At 39.0% G+C, this 27,370-nt stretch overlaps 1 protein-coding gene across 1 annotated transcript in view; it reads right to left on the minus strand.

The window, feature by feature from the left end:
• The window catches only part of mrpl27 (mitochondrial ribosomal protein L27), a 185,557-nt gene that overhangs the window by 97,447 nt on the left and 60,740 nt on the right, over positions 1 to 27,370 (minus strand). The window contains exon 2 of the mRNA XM_077518491.1: positions 18,863 to 18,991. Within this exon, the coding sequence (XP_077374617.1) occupies positions 18,863 to 18,991 (129 nt within the window). The remainder of the gene's footprint in view (positions 1 to 18,862; positions 18,992 to 27,370) is intronic.

The following is a 27,370-nucleotide window of genomic DNA, read 5'->3' on the forward strand; positions in this document are numbered from 1 at the left end:
ACTTGATTCACTCAGCAAAGAATAGCTTGAATGAGGGACGGAGTAACTCTGAAATGTTACAGCGGTCAATCCCAAAAGCTAAATCAAAAAAAAAAATTAAAAAAAAATTATTTTATTTTTTTATTTTTTTTTGAAGTCGAGTTAAAAGTTGAAATTAAAATTAAATTAAATAAACAACAAAGCAAAAAGCGGAAAATAAACTTAAAAGGGGTTAATAGTCTTAGTCAAATGACTGATTACAGTGTCAGTACAGTTTTATGCAAATGTCTTGTGGACGGGGTTTTGGGACACAAAAACTGCAAAACTGTACAGAAATATTAGAGCTGCCTCTCTAATAATAGCTCATTCGAACTCACACCTTCTTATTAACTAAGACACAACCGAAAAACAAAAACAAAAGAACAAACAAAACAAAAAAATTTAAAAATAATGGATAAAAATGAGAAGAAAAACAAATAAAAGGGAAGAAAGTAATAATAATAATACTAGGTCTACCAAACCAACTAAACAAACACAAAACCCTAAATTAAGTAGAATGTTAAGTCGAGCATACAGCTAGTTAGCCTAGTATGAAACTGGATAAGAGGGAATATGGAAAAAAAGGGAAAAAAGAGAAAAACACAACAGTGTAAATAGTTCCTTTATATTAATTTGACCCAGCAGTATGTTTTGTTGATGCAACCGTAATTGCTCTCACGCTAGGCAGCGTAAAAGACTAGAATGCGGTGGCTATTACTATAATCGTTAAACGCAAGCAGTCAATTAAGCCTACAACTGCGTTTAATCGGACGTGGATAATTTTTTATTATCCTTGCGTACTAACAGTGACGACCATCACTAAGTACAACGCTCGACACGGAAAACAATTCAAAAAGCAATGTGAAGTGACATTGAATCAGAATTGTCGCGGAGCAAGGACCACCGGCGTGAAAGCAGCAGTGGGGGGGTCAGTTGTCTATTGACAGTGGAGCAAGCTCGAGTGATCTGTGTCACTCCAAACACTGAAATGACAGCTGACAGCTGGCAGAATTCACTCCCTTTCGGGGCGTCTGCAGGCGTGGCTCAAACTCGCCAACGAGAAGGGAGGGGGAGGTACTCAACCACGCCTCCACGAGCCACACAGCTCTTCACAAGGACTATGGCGCCACCTTGTGGAAATGCGTACACGGTACAGGTAAGCAGCTAACGTCTTAGCGCTCTGTTAATCCGCTCGCCACGAGCTGCAACTTTGAGTCGGCGGCTACAAAAGCTCAGTCACGACTCAAACTTCTCCCACAAGCTAGGTGTAGGAGGAACACGGGGAAAGTGACTCGGACGTCGTTTACGTTGCTCGCGGTTAGCTACTCCGAAGCACGTAACTCGAGTCGGATCAACGCGACGCACGTAGGCTGTCACGTGACTTCCCACAATTTCCGGAAACACAACAACACAAAGACAAACAACTTCAAATTCAGCCAGCTGAAATCTAAAAGTTGCACAACTCGAGCTCTATCACATACGTTTTCAAATACAAGCCACCATTTCCTCAAACGGTGACCGGCTCTTACCTAACTTCCAACAATCAATCCCGTTACTCTCGTTTACTTATCGCAAACCACTGCGGTGGTGACATACGCAATATGGCGGCTTAACAGACGCTTGATTCAAAGCTGAAGGGGAAAGTCAGTGCAGTTCTATGTAAGAAGAAATGTTTACCTTCTTACACAGAGACAAATGATTAGGTACCCTACGTGAAATGTGTTTTACTTTTCACGTCCAAAGTCTTGTATTTTCGAGTGGATCTCCTTATGTTTTGTAGCCTCACACGGCCGGCACCATTATGTAGCGATAATTGGGTCGTCTTTTGGACGAATTAATAATCTGGACGTTACAGAGGTAAATGGTATTTACCTCGATAACCTCTGGGGCACCACGTTGAATTTGCTTGGGTTAACAGGAGCAAACAACGACCAAAATCCTTCTTTCATCAGTCATTGATAATCTAAAGTCGCCACACTCGATATTCAGTGGTTCGTTGTACTAACAAAAGAATAATAATCCACTCGGAAACACAGATGACTTAGGCGGAATAAAGTTTATAAAACATGCATTTATTCACAATTGCTACACTACAGAATCAAAATACTGCCTATCTAACTATTCTACCGTCAGAAGAAAAGAAATAAAATAAAGCGAATGAAAATAAGGAAGGAATGCGAATGAATAAAGAAACAGGGAAAAGAGAAAATTTGACCTGCCAGATTTGTGATGTTTCAAACGTAAGTGGCACACAGTGGATACGCCGAGGTAGAAATCAAGCGCACTTACGAGACCTGGAGTTGCGTAGCAACGAACAGAAGTGGCGGCCTTTTTGACAAGGGGGAAAAATAGTCAATGTTCGTTGAAAAATGCAAGAAAAAAAAAGGTTTATTCCACAGGTTAGCAAGGGGGCCACGCCAGGGGCCTGACGTAGTTGCGCGGCTCGTCCCTTGATTGGTTGGTCGACTTGGCGAGGTTGGTTCTGCCGGACGGCTGCCCGGCTCCAGTGTTGCAGCTCGGTCAGTACGCGCCTGCGTACGGGGAAGGCCAGCCGTTGGAGGTGCGTTGGCACTGCGGCGGAGCGCCACCGAGTAGCAGGTGCGGTGCGCGGCTTAGGTGCACAACCTTGAGTCCGGCGGTGCGTTGCAAGTGTACCCGGGACCGAGAAGGTCGGGCGGGTGAGCACCGATAGTGGAACAAAAAAACAAAAAAACGAAAGAGTCTTTAGTCAGCGTTGCAGTTGACTTGCTTTGGCGTGGCGTGGAGCGAGGATCCGATTTCGTTAACGGATCCTGCTAGGGAAGAAAAAGGCCACGTGGTTTGCAAGTCTCTTAGAACAAAGAGTTCGAGCAGCCTGGCTGGGCCACTGGCAAGTCGGGCCAGAGTTTTTGGAAGAGCTTGTGAGAGCAGGAAGAGGGCAAGCGAACGGGCAGTGGTCTGCTCATCCTTTTTATAGTCTCTGGGTGGGGCGAGCAGGTGAAGGCACACCCTTCTGTTCGCTCGCGCAGACTCTCAGAGGAAAATTATTAAAAAGATTAATAATTTGGCATTAAATTTGGTCAGTCTGGCAAATCAGTTTTCCCACACAACCCGTTTAACACACATTGTAATTAATGCATCATAAACTAACTTGTGAGGTAACTTCTACTTGTCTAATCTGACTGAACTGAGAGACATTGATTATCTTTCATTCTTTATGGAGTACACATGAAATAGGATGTTCATACACACAAAGATATAACATGAATCATTCGTAGTTCAGTTGTCTGTCAAGAATTATCATGATATAAATGTGTAAAATGCGATTACTTATGTGAATTGTCACTAAGGATAGTTCCAAGTTTCGCCACTTGGAGGTGTTGTTGCTCCATCTAGACGTTCCAGGAAGGGCGAGGCGCCAGAGTATCCTTTTGTGGTTGATAAGAAGTCATGAACATTCCTTTGATCGGTCATTTGTGTATTCCAAACCATTGGAGCCATTTGTTCGGGCTCCGAGAAGACTGCTTGAAATACACTCCTTCGGCAGACGCATAAATTCCTTTGTCACCTGGTCAGTGGCTTCAAAAGAGTTTTGTTGGTGGCTGGGTAGCCACCTGCCGAGCTGACCAGGCTTGGATCCTGTCTGGGCAGTGGAATATTCATGCACTGCAGAGAATTTGCTTTAGGAGAAGCAAACTTAAAAAAAATTAGAGGGTGAAATGGACCTAGGCAATAGTTGTTACAAAGTATATATACACACATCATCGCTCGTACTCAATGTTGCTTTTATTGTCCATAGAGGCGATCAAAAAAATAAATAAAACTAAATAAAAAATACGTATGTTTGGATCGGTCTGATGCCAGTGAACATATTGAGTGGTGGAAAGTAAAAGAATATTCATAAATGACTTAGTTATCACACTTACAATGAGTCTACAATTTTTGCAAAAATACCGTAAGTGAGGCATTTTTTTTTTAAGCCTCAAGGACTAGGTGGCGCTGTATTTATAACTGAATTTTGTCATAGAGATACCTTCAGGCCTTGACTATAAATATACATTTCAAGTATGGGATTTTTTGGAGCATGTACCGGGGAGTTATTAAGCATAGCCTTCATTCACGATATTGCTTTTAATGTCCATAGAGGCTATCAAAAATACATAAAACTAAATAACAAAAATATGTATGTTTGGTTAGGTCTGATGCCAGTGAATATTTTGAGTGGTGGAAAGTAAAAGAATATTCCTAAATGACTGAGTTATCACACTTAGAATGAGTTTACATTTTTTGTACAAAATACCGTAAGTGGGGTATTTTTTTTTCATGCCTCAAGGGCTAGGTGGCGCTGCATATATAACTGAATGTTGTCATAGAGATACCTTCAGGCCTTGACGATAAACATACATGTCAAGTTTGGGATTTTTTGGAGCATGTATCGGGAAGTTATTAAGCATATCCTTTTTCAGTGCGAAACACAAATTTTGATGCCCCGCCCTCATCATATAGTATTTCCAAAAGTCAAGATTTTTCCGTCTGTTGTTGGCTCAGGTCTTGACATGGTCCAGGTCAAGTCTTAACTCAGTCGGATGAAACGTGTAGGAGAAGTGGGCAAAAGTATGCCCCCTGAAAATGTGCAAAAATCGTCAAAAATGGGACATTCAAAAATTCGTAGCTCACTTCCTGTTCATTTTAGCACATGGGTCCAAGAGACTTTTTTGTAGGTCTTTGGCTCCCTCATACACCTAAAAATTTTCGTAGATCTTGCTTAAACGTACAATCGGGGCTGCTTCGTTAAAGATTTCTAGGGGGCGCTATTGAGTCATTTTTGTAAAAATAGGACAATCAACAATAAAATATTGCTCATTTTGCCAGGCCAGATGTATGTGCCAAGTTTCATGAGTTTCTGCGCATGTTTAGACCACGAAAACTAGCGTTGTTTTCTTGGCGAACAGTGCTTAGCCACGCCCACAGCGATTCGCGAAAACTCACAAACTTCGTGTTGTGACATCATGAAGGCCGAAACCCCCATCTGAGCAAATATGAGGTTGGTCCAGTTAACGTGTTTGGAGAAAAATGTACAAGAAAATTCGTAAGAAAAAAAATTGCCACTAGGTGGCGCTATCAGTTAGATGAAATATAAGTTCGTAGATGTCTTTAGGGCTGGACTCTCATCAAATGTGTGAAATTTTGAGAAGATAGGATCATCTCGGTCAAGTTCATGCAGCTTTTATTGTCACGAAAAATCTTCAGAATTTGCGTCACCGTAGCGGCCACTCCCTTTGGCGAAAAGTTACAATATTCGGTGTGGGGCATCATCAACATCTTAAGCCTTTTCTGACCAATTTTCAACTGGATCCCTTCAACGAGCTCAACACAGTAGCTAAAAACATCAAGTATGACATTTATTGTAACCACTAGGTGGCGCTATATGTATAACTGAAATTTTTCATATAGGTGTTTTCAGGCCGTGACTATTACGTTGCCTGAGAAGTTTGAGATTTTTTGGAGCTTGAACATGGGAGTTATTAAGCATTTGCTCTTTCTGGACAAATGAAATTTTAAAGGCAATATTTGATGCCCCGCCCCCGTCATATAGTATTTCGAAAAGGCAAGATTTTTTGCCTAGTTGTTCTCTTAGGTCTTGAAATGATAAATGCCAAGTTTAAAGTCAATGGGATGAAAAATGTTTGCATAGGGGGAAAAAGTATGACCACAGTGAATGTGCCAAAATAGGCCAAAATTGGACATTAAAAAATTCATAGCTCACTTCCTGTACATTTTAGGAAATGGCTTCCACTGACTTTTTTGTGCGTCTCGGAGTGCTACACGTGCCTGCCAATTTTCGTAGCTCTAGCTCAAACGGGCCGGGATTGGTTTTTATTTTTCTACGCTAGGTGGCGCTATAGAGTCGCGTTGTTATGACAACTACATAATATCAAATTTTTCGCCGGGCCCGAAGAGACTGCAAAGTTTGGTGAGTTTTCGTAAATGTTTAGGCCCTCAAAAATGCGATCGTTTGCGGAGAATAAAGAAGAAGAAGAAGAACTAGAGCTGCGAGCAGCTATAAAGGGCCCTCGCAGCCCGGGCCACGTTGGGGTCCTTGCACGTTGGGGTACTGGCATATTGGAAGCAAAATTTCTTTGAAAATGGCATAATAAACGTTTACATGTAGAATATTTTTTTTTGCCAGTGTGTGTCAAGCTCAACGGGTTTTGGTGGTTGTTAAGACCTGCAAAAATCAGCGTCCTTTTTTATTTTTAGGCAATGAGTTGCCCTGATTGGTATTTTTTGTAAAAGTGTATATACACATCATCGCTCGTTGTACTCATTGCACAATGTTACTTTTATTGTCCAAAGGGGCAATCAAAAATGAATAAAACAAAATGGAAACGTACATACGTTTGGATCGGTGTGAAGCCAGTGAACAATTTGAGTGGTGGAAACTAAAAGAATATTCATAAATGACTTAGTTATCACACTTAGAATGAGTGTACATTTTTTGTACAAAATACCGTATGTGGGGTATTTTTTATTTTTTTTTCATATAAGCCTCAAGGGCTAGGTGGCGCTGTATTTATAACTGAATGTTGTCATAGAGATACCTTCAGGCCTTGATTATAAGCATACATGTCAAGTGTGGGATTTTTTTTGGAGCATGTACCGTGGAGTTATTAAGCATATCCTTCATTCACGATATTGCTTTTAATGTCCACAGAGGCTATCAAAAATACATAAAAATATATATATGTTTGGATAAGTCTGATGCCAGTGAACATTTTGAGTGGTGGAAACTAAAAGAATATTCATAAATGACTTCGTTATCACACTTAGAATGAGTTTACATTTTTTGTACAAAATATCGTATGTGGGGTATTTTTTTTTCATGCCTCAAGGGCTAGGTGGCGCTGCATATATAACTGAATGTTGTCATAGAGATAACTTCAGGCCTTGACGATAAACATACATGTCAAGTTTGGGATTTTTTGGAGCATGTACCGGGGAGTTATCAAGCATATCCTTTTTCATTGTGAAACACAAATTTTGATGCCCCGCCCTCATCATATAGTATTTGGAAAAGTCAAAATTTTTCCCCCTGTCGTTGGCTCAGGTCTTGACATGGTCCAGGCCAAGTCTTAACTCAGTCGGATGAAACGTGTAGGAGAAGTGGGCAAAAGTCTGCCCCCCGTGAATGTGCAAAAATCGTCAAAAATGGGACATTCAAAAATTCGTAGCTCACTTCCTGTTCATTTTAGCACATGGGTCCAAGAGACTTTTTTGTAGGTCTTGGGCTCCCTCATACACTTAAAAATATTCGTCGTTCTTGCTTAAACGTACAACCAGGGCTGCTTCGTTAAAAACTTCTAGGGGGCGCTATTGAGTCATTTTTGTAAAAATAGCACAATCAACAATAAAATATTGCTCATTTTACCAGGCCAGATGTGTGTGCCAAGTTTCATGAGTTTCTGTGCATGTTTAGACCCTCAAAACTGGCGTTGTTTTCTTGGCGAACAGCGCTTAGCCACACCCACAGCAATTCGCGAAAACTCACAAACTTCGTGTTGTGACATCATGAAGGCCGAAACCCTCATCTGAGCAAATATGAGGTAACGTGTTTGGAGAAAAACGTAGAAGAAAATTCGTAAGAAAAAAAATTGCCACTAGGTGGCGCTATCAGTTAGATGAAATATAAGTCAGTAGATGTCTTTAGGGCTGGACTCTCATCAAATGTGTGAAATTTTGAGAAGATAGGATCATCTCGGTCAAGTTAATGCAGCTTTTATTTTCACGAAAAATCTTCAGACTTTGCGTCACCGTAGCGGCCACGCCCTTTGGCGAAAAGTTACAATATTCGGTGTGGGGCATGATCAACATCTTAAGGCTTTTCTGACCAATTTTCAAATGGATCCCTTCAACAAGCTCAGCACAGTAGCTAAAAACGTAAAGTATGACATTTATTGTAACCACTAGGTTGCAATCTAAAATCGCGATCGTTTGCGAAGAAGAAGAAGGAGAAGGAGAAGGAGAAGGAGAAGAAGGAGAAGGAGAAGAAGGAGGAGGAGGAGGAGGAGGAGAAGGAGAAGGAGAAGGAGAAGGAGAAGGAGAAGGAGAAGGAGAAGAAGAAGAAGGAGAAGAAGAAGAAGAAGAAGAAGAAGAATTCGAACGAAAAACAATAGGGACCTCGCAGCGGTCGCTGCTCGGGCCCTAATAATAATAATAATAATAATTTTTACAAAAACAATAGGGACCTCGCAGCAGTCGCTGCTCGGGCCCTAATGACTTAGTTATCACACTTACAATAAGTTTACAATTTTTGTAAAAATACCGTAAGTGAGGCATTTTTTTTGCCTCAAGGACTAGGTGGCGCTGTATTTATAACTGAATTTTGTCATAGAGATACCTTTTACATGGTCCCAATTGACTTTTTGTGTGTCTCGGGGTGCTACAAGTGCCTGCTAATTTTCGTTGCTCTAGCTCAAACATGCCGGGCTTGGCTTTGATTTTTCTACGCTAGGGGGCGCTATAGAGTCTCGTTGTTATGACGACTTCATAATATCAAATTTTTCGCCGGGCCTGAGGAGTGTTTAAAGTTTGGTGAGTTTTCGTAAATGTTTAGTTACCCAAAATCGCGATCGTTTACGGAGAAGAAGAAGAAGAAGAAGAAGAATAACTAGAGCTGCGAGCAGCTATAAAGGGCCCTCGCAACCCGGGCCACGTTGGGGTACTGGCATGTTGGGGTACTGTCAAATAGGAAACCATCTAAATTGTAAACGTTTTTGCCATGCTTTGTGTTTGTAAAGTTTCATGGAAAGGCCAAAAATGATGCACAATTAACAAAATAAAATCAAAATGGATTGGCACATGGCTATCTAGAATACTTTTTGAATATATTCGGCATGCCTGCCAATATTCACACATCTAGCTGAATCATATAATCGGAAAGACTTCATAAAAATGTCTAGAGGGCGCTATTGAGCCATTTATTACAAATTGCACAACAAATCTCTAAATAAAATATTCATGTTCCAGACAGGTCTGGTGTGTGTGCAAAGTTTTGTGAGTTTTCGCCCATATTTAGACTCTCAAAAAAGCATTTTTCTTCACAAACAATGCATGGCTACAGCAAAGGCGTGTGACAAAATAAAAAAATTCAATAACTTTTCATCTTAAATATCTTAAGATGAAACACGCCAAAGAATGAAGACGATCTGATAAGTTCTGTTGAAAATATGACCCCTATAAAAGGCCCCAAAAAATGGCTACAAATACCAAAGTAAATCAAAATGTCAGACTTCCTGTTTGATTCAGCATATGGCTTGAGAAACCTTTTTGTAAGTCTTAGGCTGATAGGTATCCAAATTTTTACAAATCTAGCTGAATCATAAAATACAAAACATTTGCAAAAGCTTCATAAAAATGTCTAGAGGGCGCTGTTGAACCATTTATTGCAAATTGAATAAGAAATCTCTAAAATATTCATGCTTATGACAAGCCTGATGTGTGTGTAAAGTTTCATGAGTTTTTGCACATGTTTAGACTAAAAAAAAAAAGCAGCATTTTACTTGGCAAACAATGCATCGCCATGACAACGGCGTGCGACAAAATAAATAACTTTCGATAACTTTGCATCTTAAACATCTTAAGATTGTCGAATTGAGTGGATTGAGTGGGTCAGATGAAACGCCATATCATGTAAAATGAGATAACAAATTAATGGACTAGACTCAATTCTTAGTTCGAGACCAATTGGTGTCTACATGAGTGAAAACCAAACCAAATGGCTTCTGTGTGTAGCTCCCTAAAGCGATCACCAGATGCCGCCAAACCTGTGCAACCAAGCCGCACTCAGTGCAGCCCGGACATCCCATATAAGGAAGTGGAAGTGGCCAAATACAATTTAAGTGTAAATAAATGGGATCCTGAACTAAGTAATAATACACATATACACGATCTGTATTCGACAATTGTTATCCTGATTTATGGATCAATGATCACAGCACATTGATGCCAACTATGAAGTTTTGCTGTCTTTTCTTTTATTTTTCTTTACGACCGATACTGTCTTAATCGCTGATGATATTGCTGTAACTGCATTGAGTGAAAAGATTACCTGTATGTATTGTCCTCTCAACAATGACATGCATGATGTGAAGCAAGAACTAGAATTAACCTGTTAAGTTTCCCTGAGAGAATTTGGGATTAACATGTCATGTATATACATGTTATTCATGCTTGCTTAGTTATGTTTAGAACATTACTATATATGATGTTATTGATTTTAATGGTTATGATTGTTGAATAAGAGCCAAGACCATTGACATATGTATTATGAGTAGAACAGAGGAGTCAGAATGAAGCTGTTGGCCCCCGTTGAATTCTTTTTGAAAAACAGGAACTGGTCGCGCTCTGTGGTGTGCGTAGCCTAGCAACCAGTTTCCTGTAAGTGTTTACTCAACGTTATGCGCGTATGACTCATGAGTGTGGAAAGTACCGAGAGCAAAAGTCCCCTTGCGCATTGATATGTGAAAGGACTGGAAATCCCCCAAGCGCGCGGAAGGACACACTCACAATGATGAAACCAGTGGCACGCACCCAAGTTTATAAGATGCCCTCCTCGATGAGGACCGACGCTCTTCTTCGTCACCCTGCGATGTGATCTGTGTGGAGTGTGTTGCTGAAGACGGATTCGCGGCTTCGTGGGACTTAGGTTTCTTCACGAAAGGACTTTGACTTTTTGCCGTGAGTGAATCGTTCTTCAAAGATTGGGTAAAGTACAAAACTTTTATCAATACGGTGTTTAAGATGAAGATATGAAAGATTAATCGCGAGTAGGGTAAGAGCCATTTAACCACTCCCATATCTTTAATTTATTTTTGGCCAAAAACGCCTTATTTTGATTCGGGTCTTGAGCTCCTCTGAGAAATGATCAATTTTAGAAAGCTCTTATAAAAGGTTTAAATATTATTTTGATTTCCTGTTTCCTATTTCATCTTATTTTTATTGATTCTATGTTTTATTATTAAATGAGATTTTTATGAATTATATTTGCTATATCATTATTGTCAATAAAATTATTAAAAGACAATTTGTGAATTAATTTGTTTCTTTTCATTTTTATTTCATTTCTTTTGGACATTTTATAAGTCCAAGGTCGTTTTATAAGAACAAATAAAATAATTAAAAAACCAAGTGTGAATTCATTATTTTATTTGATTCTTTTTATTTTTATTTTATTCCTTTTGGTCATTTTATAAGTCAGCATTATTTTTCTTCGAGACGGACACAACAGCAACGGACGTCCGGAAAAAGGTAAGTACATTTGAATGATATCTAACCTTTGTTCCATCTGTATTAATAAAGTCAAATACTCCTGCTTGATATGAAACAAATCCGTATGATCCTCACAAGGATTATTAAATGACTAGGTCAATAACAAATGAAAACAACTCGTGAAAGTGGAGCTGCCAATGTAAGTGAGGTGTTCAGACTATTATTCCTGGGCTCTGTGTGGTTATTCACTCGGGATTGATAGGTGGATGAAAACGGATTGGCCTTATGATAAGAAGACAGTGAACAAACCTAGGTGAATCCACTTTGACATATCGGCTTAACTAATTCCCGTCTCCTCACGCTGACGCCTTAGAGCCGGTGAGGGAAAAGGGGAATTTCTAACCCTTTGATTGGAGAGTCGATCAGGACATATTTCCCGATTTAAGTCCTGCGGGTAAGCGGAAGTTGACATGCACACCAAGTTTAAAGACAGTCGGATAAATTTTGTAGGAGTTCGTTAAAATATGACCCCTAAAAAAGGCCACAAAAAATGGCTACAAATCCCAACGTAAATCAAAATGGCGGACTTCCTGTTTGGTTTAGCAAATGGTTCCAAGAGACTTTTTTGTACATCGTGGGCTCTTATGTATGCCTCTAAATTATCATAGCGCTAGGTGAAACGTACAACCGGGAATGCTTCGTTAAAGAGGAGTTTTTTAGCTCAAAATGTGATGCCCGGCCCCTACGGGACTTCCTGTTGGGTTTAGCACATGGCACCAAGAGACTTTTTTGTACATCGTGGGCTGTTACATGTGTCTCCAAATTTTCGTAGCTCTCGCTGCTTCGTACAACTGGGAATGCTTAATTAAGAAGGAATTTTTTCCTTTGCAAACTGTGCATGCTACGGCAACAGCGTGCGACGAAATAAAAAGCTTTCAATAACTTTTCATCTTCAACATCTTAAGATGAATCACACCAAGTTTGGAGATGATCGGATAAACTCTGTAGGAGGAGTTCGTTAAAATAAGACCCCTATGAAATGGCCCAAAAAATGGCAACACGTTCCAAAGTAAATCAAAATGGCGGACTTCCTGTCTTCAAATTTTGGTAACTCTAGGTGAAATGTACAGCCGGGAATACTTCATTAAGTAAGAATTTTGAAACACAAAATTTGATGCCTCGCCTCTGGCGGACTTCCTGTTAGGTTTAGCATATGGCACCAACAGGCTTTTTTGTAGATCATAGTCTGTTACATATGTGTACCAATTTTCGTAGCTCGAGATTAAACATACCACCGGCAATGCTTCGTTAAGTAAGAATTTTGAAACTGTAAATTTGATGCCCCGCCACCGTCATATAGTATGTCAAAAACTTTCGATTTTTTACCATGATGTTGTCCCAGGTGTTGAGATGGTACAGCCCAAGTTTGAAGTCAATCGGGTTAACCGTGTAGGAGAAGCGGGCAAAAGTATGACCCCTGTAAATGTGCCAAAATTGGACATTCAAATACTCATACCTCACTTCCTGTCTATTTTAGGGTACACATATCAAAGAGGTTTTTGTTCATCTGGATGTACTACAGGTGCCACACAATTTTCGTAGCCATAGGACAATCGTAGCGGGACAGGGATCCGTTAAACCTATGTAGGTGGCGCTACAGAGCCATTTTTCTTTTATCATGTATGGCGACTTTAAAATATCAAATTTTTCGCCAGGCCCGATCTGCGTGTAAAGTTTGGTGAGTTTTCGTTCATGTTTAGTGCCTCAAAAATGTGGTTGTTTGCGGAAAAGAATAATAACAAAGAAAAAGAAGCAGAAGAAGAAGAAGAAGAAGAAGAAGAAGAAGAATTTCTTCAGGAACAATAGGGACCTCGCAGCGGTCGCTGCTCGGGCCATAATAACAAGAGCTGCGAGCAGCTATAAAGGGCCCTCGCAGCCCGGGCCACGTTGGGGTCCTTGCACGTTGGGGTACTTGCACGTTGGGGTACTGGCACGTTGGGGTCCTGGCATATTGGAAGCAAAATTTCTTTGAAAATGGCATAATAAACGTTTACATGTAGAATATTTTTTTGCCAGTGTGTGTGTCAAGCTCAACGGGTTTTGGTGATTGTTAAGACCTGCAAAAATCAGCGTCCTTTTTTATTTTTAGGCAATGAGTTGCCCTGATTGGTATTTTTTGTAAAAGTGTATATACACATCATCGCTCGTTGTACTCATTGCACAATGTTACTTTTATTGTCCAAAGGGGCAATCAAAAATGAATAAAACAAAATGGAAACGTACATACGTTTGGATCGGTGTGAAGCCAGTGAACAATTTGAGTGGTGGAAACTAAAAGAATATTCATAAATGACTAAGTTATCACACTTAGAACGAGTGTACATTTTTTGTACAAAATACCGTATGTTTTTTTTTTTTTTTTTTTTTTATATATAAGCCTCAAGGGCTAGGTGGCGCTGTATTTATAACAATGTTGTCATAGAGATACCTTCAGGCCTTGATTATAAGCATACATGTCAAGTGTGGGATTTTTTTTGGAGCACGTACCGTGGAGTTATTAAGCATATCCTTCATTCACGATATTGCTTTTAATGTCCATAGAGGCTATCAAAAATAAATAAAAATATATATATATGTTTGAATAAGTCTGATGCCAGTGAATATTTTGAGTGGTGGAAACTAAAAGAATATTCATAAATGACTTAGTTATCACACTTAGAATGAGTTTACATTTTTTGTACAAAATACCGTATGTGGGGTATTTTTTTTTTATGCCTCAAGGGCTAGGTGGCGCTGCATATATAACTGAATGTTGTCATAGAGATAACTTCAGGCCTTGACGATAAACATACATGTCAAGTTTGGGATTTTTTGGAGCATGTACCGGGGAGTTATCAAGCATATCCTTTTTCATTGTGAAACGTGTTTACAATTTTTGTAAAAATACCGTAAGTGGGGTATTTTTTTTTTTCATGCCTCAAGGGCTAGGTGGCGCTGCATATATAACTGAATGTTGTCATAGAGATAGCTTCAGGCCTTGACTATAAACATACATGTCAAGTTTGGGATTTTTTGGAGCATGTACCGGGGAGTTATTAAGCATATCCTTTTTCAGTGCGAAACACAAATTTTGATGCCCGGCCCTCATCATTGTAGTAGTTCGAAAAGTCAAGATTTTTCCCCCTGTCGTTGGCACAGGTCTTGACATGGTCCAGGTCAAGTCTTAACTCAGTCGGATGAAACGTGTAGGAGAAGTGGGCAAAAGTATGCCCCCTGTAAATGTGCAAAAATCGTCAAAAATGGGACATTCAAAAATTCGTAGCTCACTTCCTGTTCATTTTAGCATATGGTTCCAAGAGACTTTTTTATAGGTCTTGGGCTCCCTCATACACCTAAAAATATTTGTCGTTCTTGCTTAAACGTACAACCGGGGCTGCTTCGTTAAAAATTTCTAGGGGGCGCTATTGAGTCTTTTTTTCAAAAATAGCACAATCAACAATAAAATATTGCTCATTGTACCAGGCCAGATGTGTGTGCCAAGTTTCATGAGTTTCTGTGCATGTTTAGACCCTCAAAACTGGCGTTGTTTTCTTGGCGAACAGCGCTTAGCCACGCCCACACCGATTCGCGAAAACTCCCAAACTTCGTGTTGTGACACCGTGAAGGCCGAAACCCTCATCTGAGCAAATATGAGGTCGGTCCAGTTCACGTGTTTGGAGAAAAACGTAGAAGAAAATTCGTAAGAAAAAAAATTGCCACTAGGTGGCGCTATCAGTAAGATGAAATATAAGTTCGTAGATGTCTTTAGGGCTGGACTCTCATCAAATGTGTGAAATTTTGAGAAGATAGGATCATCTCGGTCAAGTTAATGCAGCTTTTATTGTCACGAAAAATCTTCAAAATTTGCGTCCCCGTAGCGGCCACGCCCTATGGCCAAAAGTTACAATATTCGGTGTGGGGCATGATCAACATCTTAAGGCTTTTCTGACCAATTTTCAACTGGATCCCTTCAACGAGCTCAGCACAGTAGCTAAAAACGTAAAGTATGACATTTATTGTTACCACTTGGTGGTGCTATATTTATAACTGAATTTTATCATATAGATGTTTTCAGGCCGTGACTATTACGTTGCCTGAGAAGTTTGAGATTTTTTGGAGCTTGAACATGGGAGTTATTAAGCATTTGCTCTTTCTGGACAAATGAAATTTTAAAGGCAATATTTGATGCAGTCGCTGCTCGGGCCCTAATAATAATAATAATAATAATAATAATAATTCGAACGAAAAACAATAGGGACCTCGCAGCGGTCGCTGCTCGGGCCCTAATAATAATAATAATAATAATAATTTTTACAAAAACAATAGGGACCTCGCAGCGGTCGCTGCTCGGGCCCCAATAATTCTTACAAAAACAAGAGGGACCTCGCAGCGGTCGCTGCTCGGGCCCTAATAATTTGAACGAAAAACAATAGGGACCTCGCAGCGGTCGCTGCTCGGGCCCTAATGATGATGATGATGATGATGCAGACCCGTCATCAGAAAGAAATTGTAGGGGGGGCATTACCTTTTTTTGGGGGGGCACACTTTATCAACCTAAATCTAATGTTCATCAGGTTGAACAGCGGCACTGTGACAACTGCAAAAGTGTTCACAATATTTTCTGTCACTTAAAAGCGGCAGTTCGTTCTGAAATCTAAAAGACAAACTGAAAAAAAAATGTGTAGTTCATTTTGCATTTATTCAACTCAAAAGTTCATTTGAAACAAATCCACTCTTCACTTCTGTAAACAACTATGTCCGAATGAATGACTCTGTGACCCAGCCCCTTCTATCTGGAATTGGCTAGCAGTTGCCTTCATTTGCGTGTTGGATTAGGGCTGTACGATATGGACAAAATTTCTTATCATTTTTGCCAGACATCTCTATTCTTTGATCTTTGACTTAGCATGAGACTTCACATCATTTTACTTTTTTTATGGTGCCTTCTGTATTTTGTGTTATTTTATTTCTATACTTGTATAGATTTTTTTTTTTTTTGTATTTTATTTGCGTGTATACTTACTTATCTACTTATATTTACTCTAATTAATTTTATTTTGTGTTATTTTATTTCACACAGACTAATTTCTATTCTATGCACAGCACTTTGTATGCAGCAATGGCTGTTTTAAAGTGATTTAGAAATAAGGTTGAGTTATGTCGATGATATACAGAAACAACATATGGGTTCAGTGAAAAACTAAGCAGAATATCGATCCAAAAGGATGTGTAAAGTGCTGTTTTTTTAAATTAGAACTTAGTGACAGTCATCAACATGAACAAACTTGGCAATAAAAAAAGAGAATTCAACTCACATTGTACTGCAACTGCGTTAGTGATAAATAATTTTATGCTCCTTAGTTGTTGTTGTGTATGTGTGACTGCTTGGGTCTGTTAACAGCATACTGTGTATTGCTACAATTCATCCGTGCTGTGTGGCTTGACGAATTAAAATAAAAGTTTGACACTCACTTGTAAACGTAACCAGTGGACTCAGGATTCCCACTGATGTCACTGTGTCATCCTGGATCGAGGTTTGGCATTTGGTGGCTTCCATTAAAGCGGCACGACGTGCTCACTGCTCAGTCTTTGTCCCAGCGCCAGCCGGCAAATGCGCACTATCTACCCGGAAGTAGATTTGGCTAAGGCACGTCTGCAGAGCGCGCGTCTCCCCCCCACCCCACCCCATCCCTCCTGATCCTGATTGTCATTGGCTCGCTTAGTTGTCAATCACAGCCAAACTTGAAAGGAGGTATGTGGTTGGCTGGCACGCCATGCTTTACTTAAAACAGAAGGCGCAAGTTTACGTGACTGATAGGACGAATAGTTGGTGAGTCATCTTGCTAGGGCGGGCACGGCTGACTGACAGGGCGGGCACGGACCCCCAAGGCCCGCCCATGGCGACGGGTCCGTGATGATGATAACATAACACTGCACAACTGGACACATTACATCGATATCTACCGTCAGTGTATCGATAATTTATTGCAACAGAGAGAGCAACAATATATTGCGATATCGATTTTTTTCTCCCACCCCTAATATATATATATATATATATATATATATATATATATATATATATATATATATATATATATATATATATATATATATTCAGTGGTTTCAGCATCAGATGTCACTTTAAAATATGACTACACTATAAGCCATGACTTTAAGCCCAACAAGTTCGGTCGGTGGTTTGAGCACTTGCTTAACACTCTGGAAGATGTGGGTTCAAACCACCACTTGGGCAGCTCTTTAGTACAAATACAATATTGAATACTAATCATTGTCCGATTATTTCACATCCATTACTTTTGATGCCACATTTATCATTAAGTTTTTACTCCATTCTGCATTCAAAATCCTAATTCAACACAAGCTTTCAGCTTCTTACCTCAGTGTTCACATTAAATACATATAATGTGACAACAGGGGCATCTGTGGGAGCATCAGCCTAGTGGTGATTGCAAAGGACTGGTAATCAGTGTGCCCGTGTTCGAACCCCACTTGGACAGCTCTTCAGTACAAATACTGAATACTTACCATTGTCAAATTATTTCACATCCATTACTTCTGGTCATTTGTCGTTAGTAAGTTTTTTACTCTCTTCTATATTGAAAAATTAATTCATTCATTCATTTATAATTAATCTACAATTGATCATTTGTAATCTTCACACAATTAATCTTTCATTATCGGTCGTTTAACACGTTATATTTAATGCATTCGTTCATTCAGCAGGGCATCCCTGAATGACGTTTCACAAGACTTCAATGATGACAGCAAGTCCTCTGTCGTTAAATGGGTAGCCAACTAAAACAGATCTGTCACAAGTGAACAGAAGGCGAGGGTTCCAATCTCACCTCTGACTGTACATTGCAAATATAGCCATCACATTTATGCTTAAACGCTATAAATTTAAACCAACTCATAGCTCATCTTTCAATTTCCTCCATTAGCATTCAGCTATTAGCATTCAGCTATTAGTATTCAGCTTTCAGCATGCCCACGCAATTTGTCCAAAAATTGCACTTAGTCTAGTTTGCATCTGTAGTCCCCTATACATAAATATATTAAAATACACATAACATAGCAATACAAAAATCAAGATAAAAGAAATAAGAGCGTTGAAATAAAACAATTGAGTACCATAGTAAGACGACTCCATGAAAACAAAACAATGTAAAAAGAGTTAATGGTCACACTTTGATTGTCCTTCAGCCAGCATTTAAGATTTCCTTTGAAAGATGAGTATGTGGGACATTCCCTAATTGTGGAAGGCTGTTCCCAACGCCAACACACACACAAACACACCCACATACGCCCACCCCCACACACACAGGCACACAAAGGGTATTACTTTACCCGCACAATATCGAGGAACAACCCAAGATAAACACCATGTATAGATTTTGGCCCCAAATACAAATCTGCAAAGTATAACGAACGACCACCGTAAACCTGTGGAAAACCATGCAGGTACAGTTGGCATGAAATAGAAATATACTGTGGACCAGTTTTATGAAGGAATTTACAAATATTTGAATATTACCATCTTGTTTCTTGAGGCCGTATCTTTTGCCAGGGCTCTTTCCTCCATGATTCTTGCTACTGCCACCAGCCTTCTTGGATGCAAACCTCAGAGAAGACAGGAGAAAAAACTGACCAGGATCTAAAAGCCCTGAAACCAATACAATTAAAAACTTGTGAGTAAGCAAGCACCTCATATGTACTGAAGCTAGGACTGGGCAATATGGACAAAAATCAAAATAAATGTTTTTTTCTTTTCAGTCATTCTGGACGATTACAATTTTAAACTCAAAGTAACAAACTGAACAAACATTTAAAGGTTTGATTTATTCACAAATAAATGCTGTTCAAAATGTTCAGACTATAAAATGGAAACTGATTTTAGGTCAGTTTTAACGTACTTAGCTTTAACGTAGGTAAGCTTGTGCAAAAAAATAGCTATTTATAGCTTGTCCATAACTTGCTTAAATGACACTATTAAGTAGTTTGTTACTACTGTAAACACATCTTTTACAACTCATAACATTTGTAAATAACAGAAATTTAGAACATCTTTTAATGTGTCGGGAACACATTTAATATGTTGTTATTAAATGGTTCCTCGAATCAATACATATTAACAGAGTAGCTCAAGATTTTTAATTTTTATTTTTATATGCCGAAAATCTTCCCAGAGAGGCGACCACAGTGGCCAAACCGAATAGGACTTAATGCAGCCATGTTGTTACCTGCTGGCTGTATGTGTTTTTTTCTTCCTCCTGATTTGTCTCATTTTTAAATTAATTTACATTATGCCATCATTGCGTTGCTGGTTTTTGTTCAAACTGACTGGAAGATGGTGTGGGCCAATTTTGGAAACCCAGAGGTATGTTTTTCCACGAAAAAGACAGACACGAATTACCAGCCTAACGCTAACCATAACCCTCAGAGTAAAGCCTAATTTATGCCTCCACGTTTGCTCTCCCGTTGATGACCGTTCATGAATTTTAAGTGCCGCGTCGCTCGTGGCCGGCTGCGGTGCACACGTCGCCAATCCTTGAACACCGTAGATGGCGGGGCGTAGCTCGCTTCTGAATGGTCCGTTCGATGGAGTTTTTTCTTTTTTTTTCTCTCTCTCCCCGCCCCCCGCCCAGATAGTTTCCGTGAAGGCAACTGGCGGCGCAAATCGACTTCCTGCTCGGAGACCACGGCTGTGCATGTGGATATGTGCCTGGGACGAGAGGCGGAAAACAACAATAACTTAAAAAAAAACAAAAAAAACTGTATTCGCTAAGCGCATGGCTGTTGTGTTTTGGCGAGTTTACGGCCGACACCGGTGCAAATTGGCAATAATTAATTGCCACGGTGATGAACTTACTCTCCCCACGGCTTTGTTTCGTGTTTCTGAATTAAATTGAACTTCCTGAATCTGTCATAAAATGCAGAGGAACCGCCACTCTGTGGCGTCCCAGCCATAGCGACAGCGGGACTTGGTGTGAAACTCCAACAGACACAGATGTGTATTGCGCACAAGTCGGAAGGCAAACGCTCGCGCGGAGGCGTTACAGCATAACTCCGCTCGTGCAGAAGCATACTGAGGCCTTAAGGGTGGGAAACTGGGAATCTTTGACTATCTCACGACTCTATTCGATTCTGACTTTTGGGTCTGCAATTCGATTCAGAATCGATTTGATCAAAATAATTTGATTGACAATGATTTCTGCTTCAATCTATGTTGAAGAAAAGAATTGTCATGATCTACTACAGTGCACACTTCTACTCCTGAACGTAGCTATCTCAAGGTCAGTAACATTAAACAACCCTGAAATAATATATCAAACGTTATTCGTTATTGTGTGTGTGTGTTTGTGTGCGTGCGCATGCATATATATATATATATATATATATATATATATATATATATATATATATATATATATTAGGGGTGAAAAATCAATTCATAAAAGAATTGAGATTCTCAATTATTAATCGAATCAATATTAATATCCAAAAATCGATTTTATTTAAATTAGAAATGAAGAAGAAGTGGGAAAGGCAGTTGTAGCCCACATGCGGATTTTGTGGAAAAAAAGGCACTTATAATATAAAATTAATAAATGTTTAAACAAAAAAACAGACACTTTAATGTATCTGTCATTTTGTCTTGCAAAGCAGACTGGAGTAGATCATGACAATGTTGTGCAAAACTGTAAATTGAAATCATTTGTCCATCAAATCATTTTGAATCGAGATCGAAAATTGATTCTGAATCGAATCGTGAGACAGTCAAAGATTCCCAGCCCTAATATATATATATATATATATATATATATATATATATATATATATATATATATATATATATATATATATACATATATATATATATATATATATATATATATATATATATACGTATATATATATATATATATATATATATATATACATATATATATATACATATATATACATATACATATATATGTGTGTGTCAGTTGATTACAATTTTTAATCATAATTAATCGCATGACTTCAATAATTAACTGATGATTAATCACACATTTTATATCAATTTATATCTAAATTTACAATAAAATGTACAATTTTTTCCCCCTAATTTAAATATGGTTTTATTTTTTAGTCATTGATAGAGTAATTTCATAACAATTCAATAAAAAAAAGGTTACAAATAAAACTAGAGCTGCGAGCAGCTATAAAGGGCCCTCGCAGTCCGTGCCACGTTGGGGTACTTGCACGTTGGGGGACTGGCACGTTGGGGTACTGTCACATTGGAAGCAGAATTTCTTTGAAAATGGCATGATAAACCTTTACATGTGGATTTTCTTTGCCAGGTGTGATGAATGTTTTAAGCTCAATGGGTTTTGGTGAACGTTAAGAGCTGCAAAAATTAGCACCCATTTTTATTTTTAGGCAATAAGTTTGCTGTTTGGTATTTTTTGGAAAAATATATGTACCCATCATCGCTCGTACTCATTGCACAATGTTGCTTTTATTGTCCATAGAGGCTATCAAAATTAAATCAAATTAAATAAAAAAGAATGCATGTTTGGATAGGTCTGATGCCAGTGAACATTTTGAGTGGTGGAAACTAAAAGAATATTCATAAATGACTTAGTTATCACACTTAGAATGAGTTTACAATTTTTGTAAAAATACCGTAAGTGGGGTATTTTTTTTTCACGCCTCAAGGGCTAGGTGGCGCTGCATATATAACTGAATATTGTGATAGAGATACCTTCAGGCCTTGACTATAAACATACATGTCAAGTTTGGGATTTTTTGGAGCATGTACCGGGGAGTTATTAAGCATATCCTTTTTCATTGCGAAACACAAATTTTAATGCCCCGCCCTCATCATATAGTATTCCGAAAAGTCAAGATTTTTCCGCCTGTCGTTGGCTCAGGTCTTGACATGGTCCAGGTCAAGTCTGAAGTCAGTCGGATGAAACATGTAGGAGAAGTGGGCAAAAGTATGCCCCCTGTAAATGTGCAAAAATCGTCAAAAATGGGACATTAAAAAATTCGTAGCTCTAGGTCAGACGTGCCGGGATTGGTTTTTATTTTTTTATGCTAGGGGGCGCTATAGAGTCTCGTTGTTATGACAATATCAGAATATCACATTTTTCGCCGGGCCCGAAGAGTGTGCAAATTTCGGTGAGTTTTCGTAAATGTTTAGGTCCTCAAAAATGCGATCGTTTGCGGAGAATAAAGAATAATAATAACTAGAGCTGCGAGCAGCTATAAAGGGCCCTCGCAGCCCGGGCCACGTTGGGGTCCTTGCACGTTGGGGTACTTGCACGTTGGGGTACTGGCACGTTGGGGTACTGGCACATTGGGGTACTGGCATATTGGAAGCAAAATTTCTTTGAAAATGGCATAATAAACGTTTACATGTAGAATATTTTTTTGCCAGTGTGTGTATCAAGCTCAACGGGTTTTGGTGATTGTTAAGACCTGCAAAAATCAGCGTCCCTTTTTTATTTTTAGGCAATGAGTTGCCCTGATTGGTATTGTTTTGTAAAAGTGTATATACACATCATCGCTCGTTGTACTCATTGCACAATGTTACTTTTATTGTCCAAAGGGGCAATCAAAAATGAATAAAACAAAATGGAAACGTACATACGTTTGGATCGGTGTGAAGCCAGTGAACAATTTGAGTGGTGGAAACTAAAAGAATATTCATAAATGACTTAGTTATCACACTTAGAATGAGTGTACATTTTTTGTACAAAATACCGTATGTGGGGTATTTATTTATTTTTTTATATAAGCCTCAAGGGCTAGGTGGCGCTGTATTTATAACTGAATTTTGTCATAGAGATACCTTCAGGCCTTGATTATAAGCATACATGTCAAGTGTGGGATTTTTTTTGGAGCATGTACCGTGGAGTTATTAAGCATATCCTTCATTCACGATATTGCTTTTAATGTCCATAGAGGCTATCAAAAATAAATAAAAATATATATATGTTTGGATAAGTCTGATGCCAGTGAACATTTTGAGTGGTGGAAACTAAAAGAATATTCATAAATGACTTCGTTATCACACTTAGAATGAGTTTACATTTTTTGTACAAAATACCGTATGTGGGGTATTTTTTTTTCATGCCTCAAGGGCTAGGTGGCGCTGCATATATAACTGAATGTTGTCATAGAGATAACTTCAGGCCTTGACGATAAACATACATGTCAAGTTTGGGATTTTTTGGAGCATGTACCGGGGAGTTATCAAGCATATCCTTTTTCATTGTGAAACACAAATTTTGATGCCCCGCCTTCATCATATAGTATTTCGAAAAGTCTAAATTTTTCCCCGTCGTTGGCTCAGGTCTTGACATGGTCCAGGCCAAGTCTTAACTCAGTCGGATGAAACGTGTAGGAGAAGTGGGCAAAAGTCTGCCCCCTGTGAATGTGCAAAAATCGTCAAAAATGGGACATTCAAAAATTCGTAGCTCACTTCCTGTTCATTTTAGCATATGGGTACAAGAGACTTTTTTTGTAGGTCTTGGGCTCCCTCATACACCTAAAAATATTCGGCGTTCTTGCTTAAACGTACAACCGGGGCTGCTTCGTTAAAATTTCGAGGGGGCGCTATTGAGTCATTTTTGTAAAAATAGCACAATCAACAATAAAATATTGCTCAATTTACCAGGCCAGATGTGTGTGCCAAGTTTCAGGAGTTTCTGTGCATGTTTAGACCCTCAAAACTGGCGTTGTTTTCTTGGCGAACAGCGCTTAGCCACGCCTACAGCAATTCTAGAAAACTCACAAACTTCGTGTTGTGACATCATGAAGGCCGAAACCCTCCTCTGAGCAAATATGAGGTAGGTCCAGTTAACGTGTTTGGAGAAAAACGTAGAAGAAAATTCGTAAGAAAAACAATTGCCACTAGGTGGCGCTATCAGTTAGATGAAATGTAAGTTAGTAGATGTCTTTAGAGCTGGACTCTCATCAAATGTGTGAAATTTTGAGAAGATAGGATCATCTCGTTCAAGTTAATGCAGCTTTTATTGTCACGAAAAATCTTCAGACTTTGCGTCACCGTAGCGGCCACGCCCTTTGGTGAAAAGTTACAATATTCGGTGTGGGGCATCATCAACATCTTAAGGCTTTTCTGACCAATTTTCAACTGGATCCCTTCAACGAGCTCAGCACAGTAGCTAAAAACGTAAAGTATGACATTTATTGTTACCACTAGGTGGCGCTATATGTATAACTGAATTTTATTATATAGATGTTTTCAGGCCGTGACTATTACGTTGCCTGAGAAGTTTGAGATTTTTTGGAGTTTGAACATGGGAGTTATTAAGCATTTGCTCTTTCTGGACAAATGAAATTTTAAAGGCAATATTTGATGCCCCGCCCCCGTCATATAGTATTTCAAAAAGTCAAGGTTTTTTGCCCAGTTGTTGTCTCAGGTCTTGAGATGATAAATGCCAATTTTGAAGTCAACTGGATGAAAAATGTTTGCAAAGGGGGAAAAAGCATGACCACAGTGAATGTGCCAAAATAGGCCAAAATTGGACATTAAAAAATTCATAGCTTATTTCCTTTACATTTTAGCTACATGGTCCCAATAGACTTTTTTGTGCGGCTCGGGGTGCTACACGTGCCTGCCAATTTTCGTTGCTCTAGCTCAAACGTGCCGGGCTTGGTTTTTATTTTTCTACGCTAGGGGGCGCTATAGAGTCGCGTTGTTATGACGACTTCATAATATCAAGTTTTTCGCCGGGCCCGAAGAGTGCGCAAAGTTCGGTGAGTTTTCGTGAATGTTTAGGTACCCAAAATCGCGATCGTGTGCGGAGAATAAAGAAGAAGAAGAACTAGAGCTGCGAGCAGCTATAAAGGGCCCTCGCAGCCCGGGCCACGTTGGGGTCCTTGCACGTTGGGGTACTTGCACGTTAGGGTACTGGCACGTTGGGGTACTGGTATATTGGAAGCAAAATTTCTTTGAAAATGGCATAATAAACGTTTACATGTAGAATATTTTTTTTGCCAGTGTGTGTCAAGCTCAACGGGTTTTGGTGATTGTTAAGACCTGCAAAAATCAGCGTCCTTTTTTATTTTTAGGCAATGAGTTGCCCTGATTGGTATTTTTTGTAAAAGTGTATATATACATCATCGCTCGTTGTACTCATTGCACAATGTTACTTTTATTGTCCAAAGGGGAAATCAAAAATGAATAAAACAAAATGGAAACGTACATACGTTTGGATCGGTGTGAAGCCAGTGAACAATTTGAGTGGTGGAAACTAAAAGAATATTCAGAAATGACTTAGTTATCACACTTAGAATGAGTTTACATTTTTTTGTACAAAATACCGTATGTGGGGTTTTTTTTTTATATAAGCCTCAAGGGCTAGGTGGCGCTGTATTTATAACTGAATGTTGTCATCGAGATACCTTCAGGCCTTGATTATAAGCATACATGTCAAGTGTGGGATTTTTTTTGGAGCATGTACCGTGGAGTTATTAAGCATATCCTTCATTCACGATATTGCTTTTAATGTCCACAGAGGCTATCAAAAATAAATAAAAATATATATATGTTTGGATAAGTCTGATGCCAGTGAACATTTTGAGTGGTGGAAACTAAAAGAATATTCATAAATGACTTAGTTATCACACTTAGAATGAGTTTACATTTTTTGTACAAAATACCATATGTGGGGTATTTTTTTTTCATGCCTCAAGGGCTAGGTGGCGCTGCATATATAACTGAATGTTGTCATAGAGATAGCTTCAGGCCTTGACGATAAACATACATGTCAAGTTTGGGATTTTTTGGAGCATGTACCGGGGAGTTATTAAGCATATCCTTTTTCATTGCGAAACACAAATTTTAATGCCCCGCCCTCATCATATAGTATTCCGAAAAGTCAAGATTTTTCCGCCTGTCGTTGGCTCAGGTCTTGACATGGTCCAGGTCAAGTCTGAAGTCAGTCGGATGAAACATGTAGGAGAAGTGGGCAAAAGTATGCCCCCTGTAAATGTGCAAAAATCGTCAAAAATGGGACATTTAAAAATTCGTAGCTCTAGGTCAGACGTGCCGGGATTGGTTTTTATTTTTTTATGCTAGGGGGCGCTATAGAGTCTCGTTGTTATGACAATATCAGAATATCACATTTTTCGCCGGGCCCGAAGAGTGTGCAAATTTCGGTGAGTTTTCGTAAATGTTTAGGTCCTCAAAAATGCGATCGTTTGCGGAGAATAAAGAATAATAATAACTAGAGCTGCGAGCAGCTATAAAGGGCCCTCGCAGCCCGGGCCACGTTGGGGTCCTTGCACGTTGGGGTACTTGCACGTTGGGGTACTGGCACGTTGGGGTACTGGCACATTGGGGTACTGGCATATTGGAAGCAAAATTTCTTTGAAAATGGCATAATAAACGTTTACATGTAGAATATTTTTTTGCCAGTGTGTGTATCAAGCTCAACGGGTTTTGGTGATTGTTAAGACCTGCAAAAATCAGCGTCCCTTTTTTATTTTTAGGCAATGAGTTGCCCTGATTGGTATTTTTTGTAAAAGTGTATATATACATCATCGCTCGTTGTACTCATTGCACAATGTTACTTTTATTGTCCAAAGCGGCAATCAAAAATGAATAAAACAAAATGGAAACGTACATACGTTTGGATCGGTGTGAAGCCAGTGAACAATTTGAGTGGTGGAAACTAAAAGAATATTCAGAAATGACTTAGTCATCACACTTAGAATGAGTTTACATTTTTTTGTACAAAATACCGTATGTGGGTTTTTTTTGTTATATAAGCCTCAAGGGCTAGGTGGCGCTGTATTTATAACTGAATGTTGTCATCGAGATACCTTCAGGCCTTGATTATAAGCATACATGTCAAGTGTGGGATTTTTTTTGGAGCATGTACCGTGGAGTTATTAAGCATATCCTTCATTCACGATATTGCTTTTAATGTCCACAGAGGCTATCAAAAATAAATAAAAATATATATATGTTTGGATAAGTCTGATGCCAGTGAACATTTTGAGTGGTGGAAACTAAAAGAAT

The sequence above is a fragment of the Festucalex cinctus genome, chromosome 4 (genome assembly GCF_051991245.1).
Source record: "Festucalex cinctus isolate MCC-2025b chromosome 4, RoL_Fcin_1.0, whole genome shotgun sequence".
Lineage (NCBI taxonomy): Eukaryota > Metazoa > Chordata > Actinopteri > Syngnathiformes > Syngnathidae > Festucalex > Festucalex cinctus.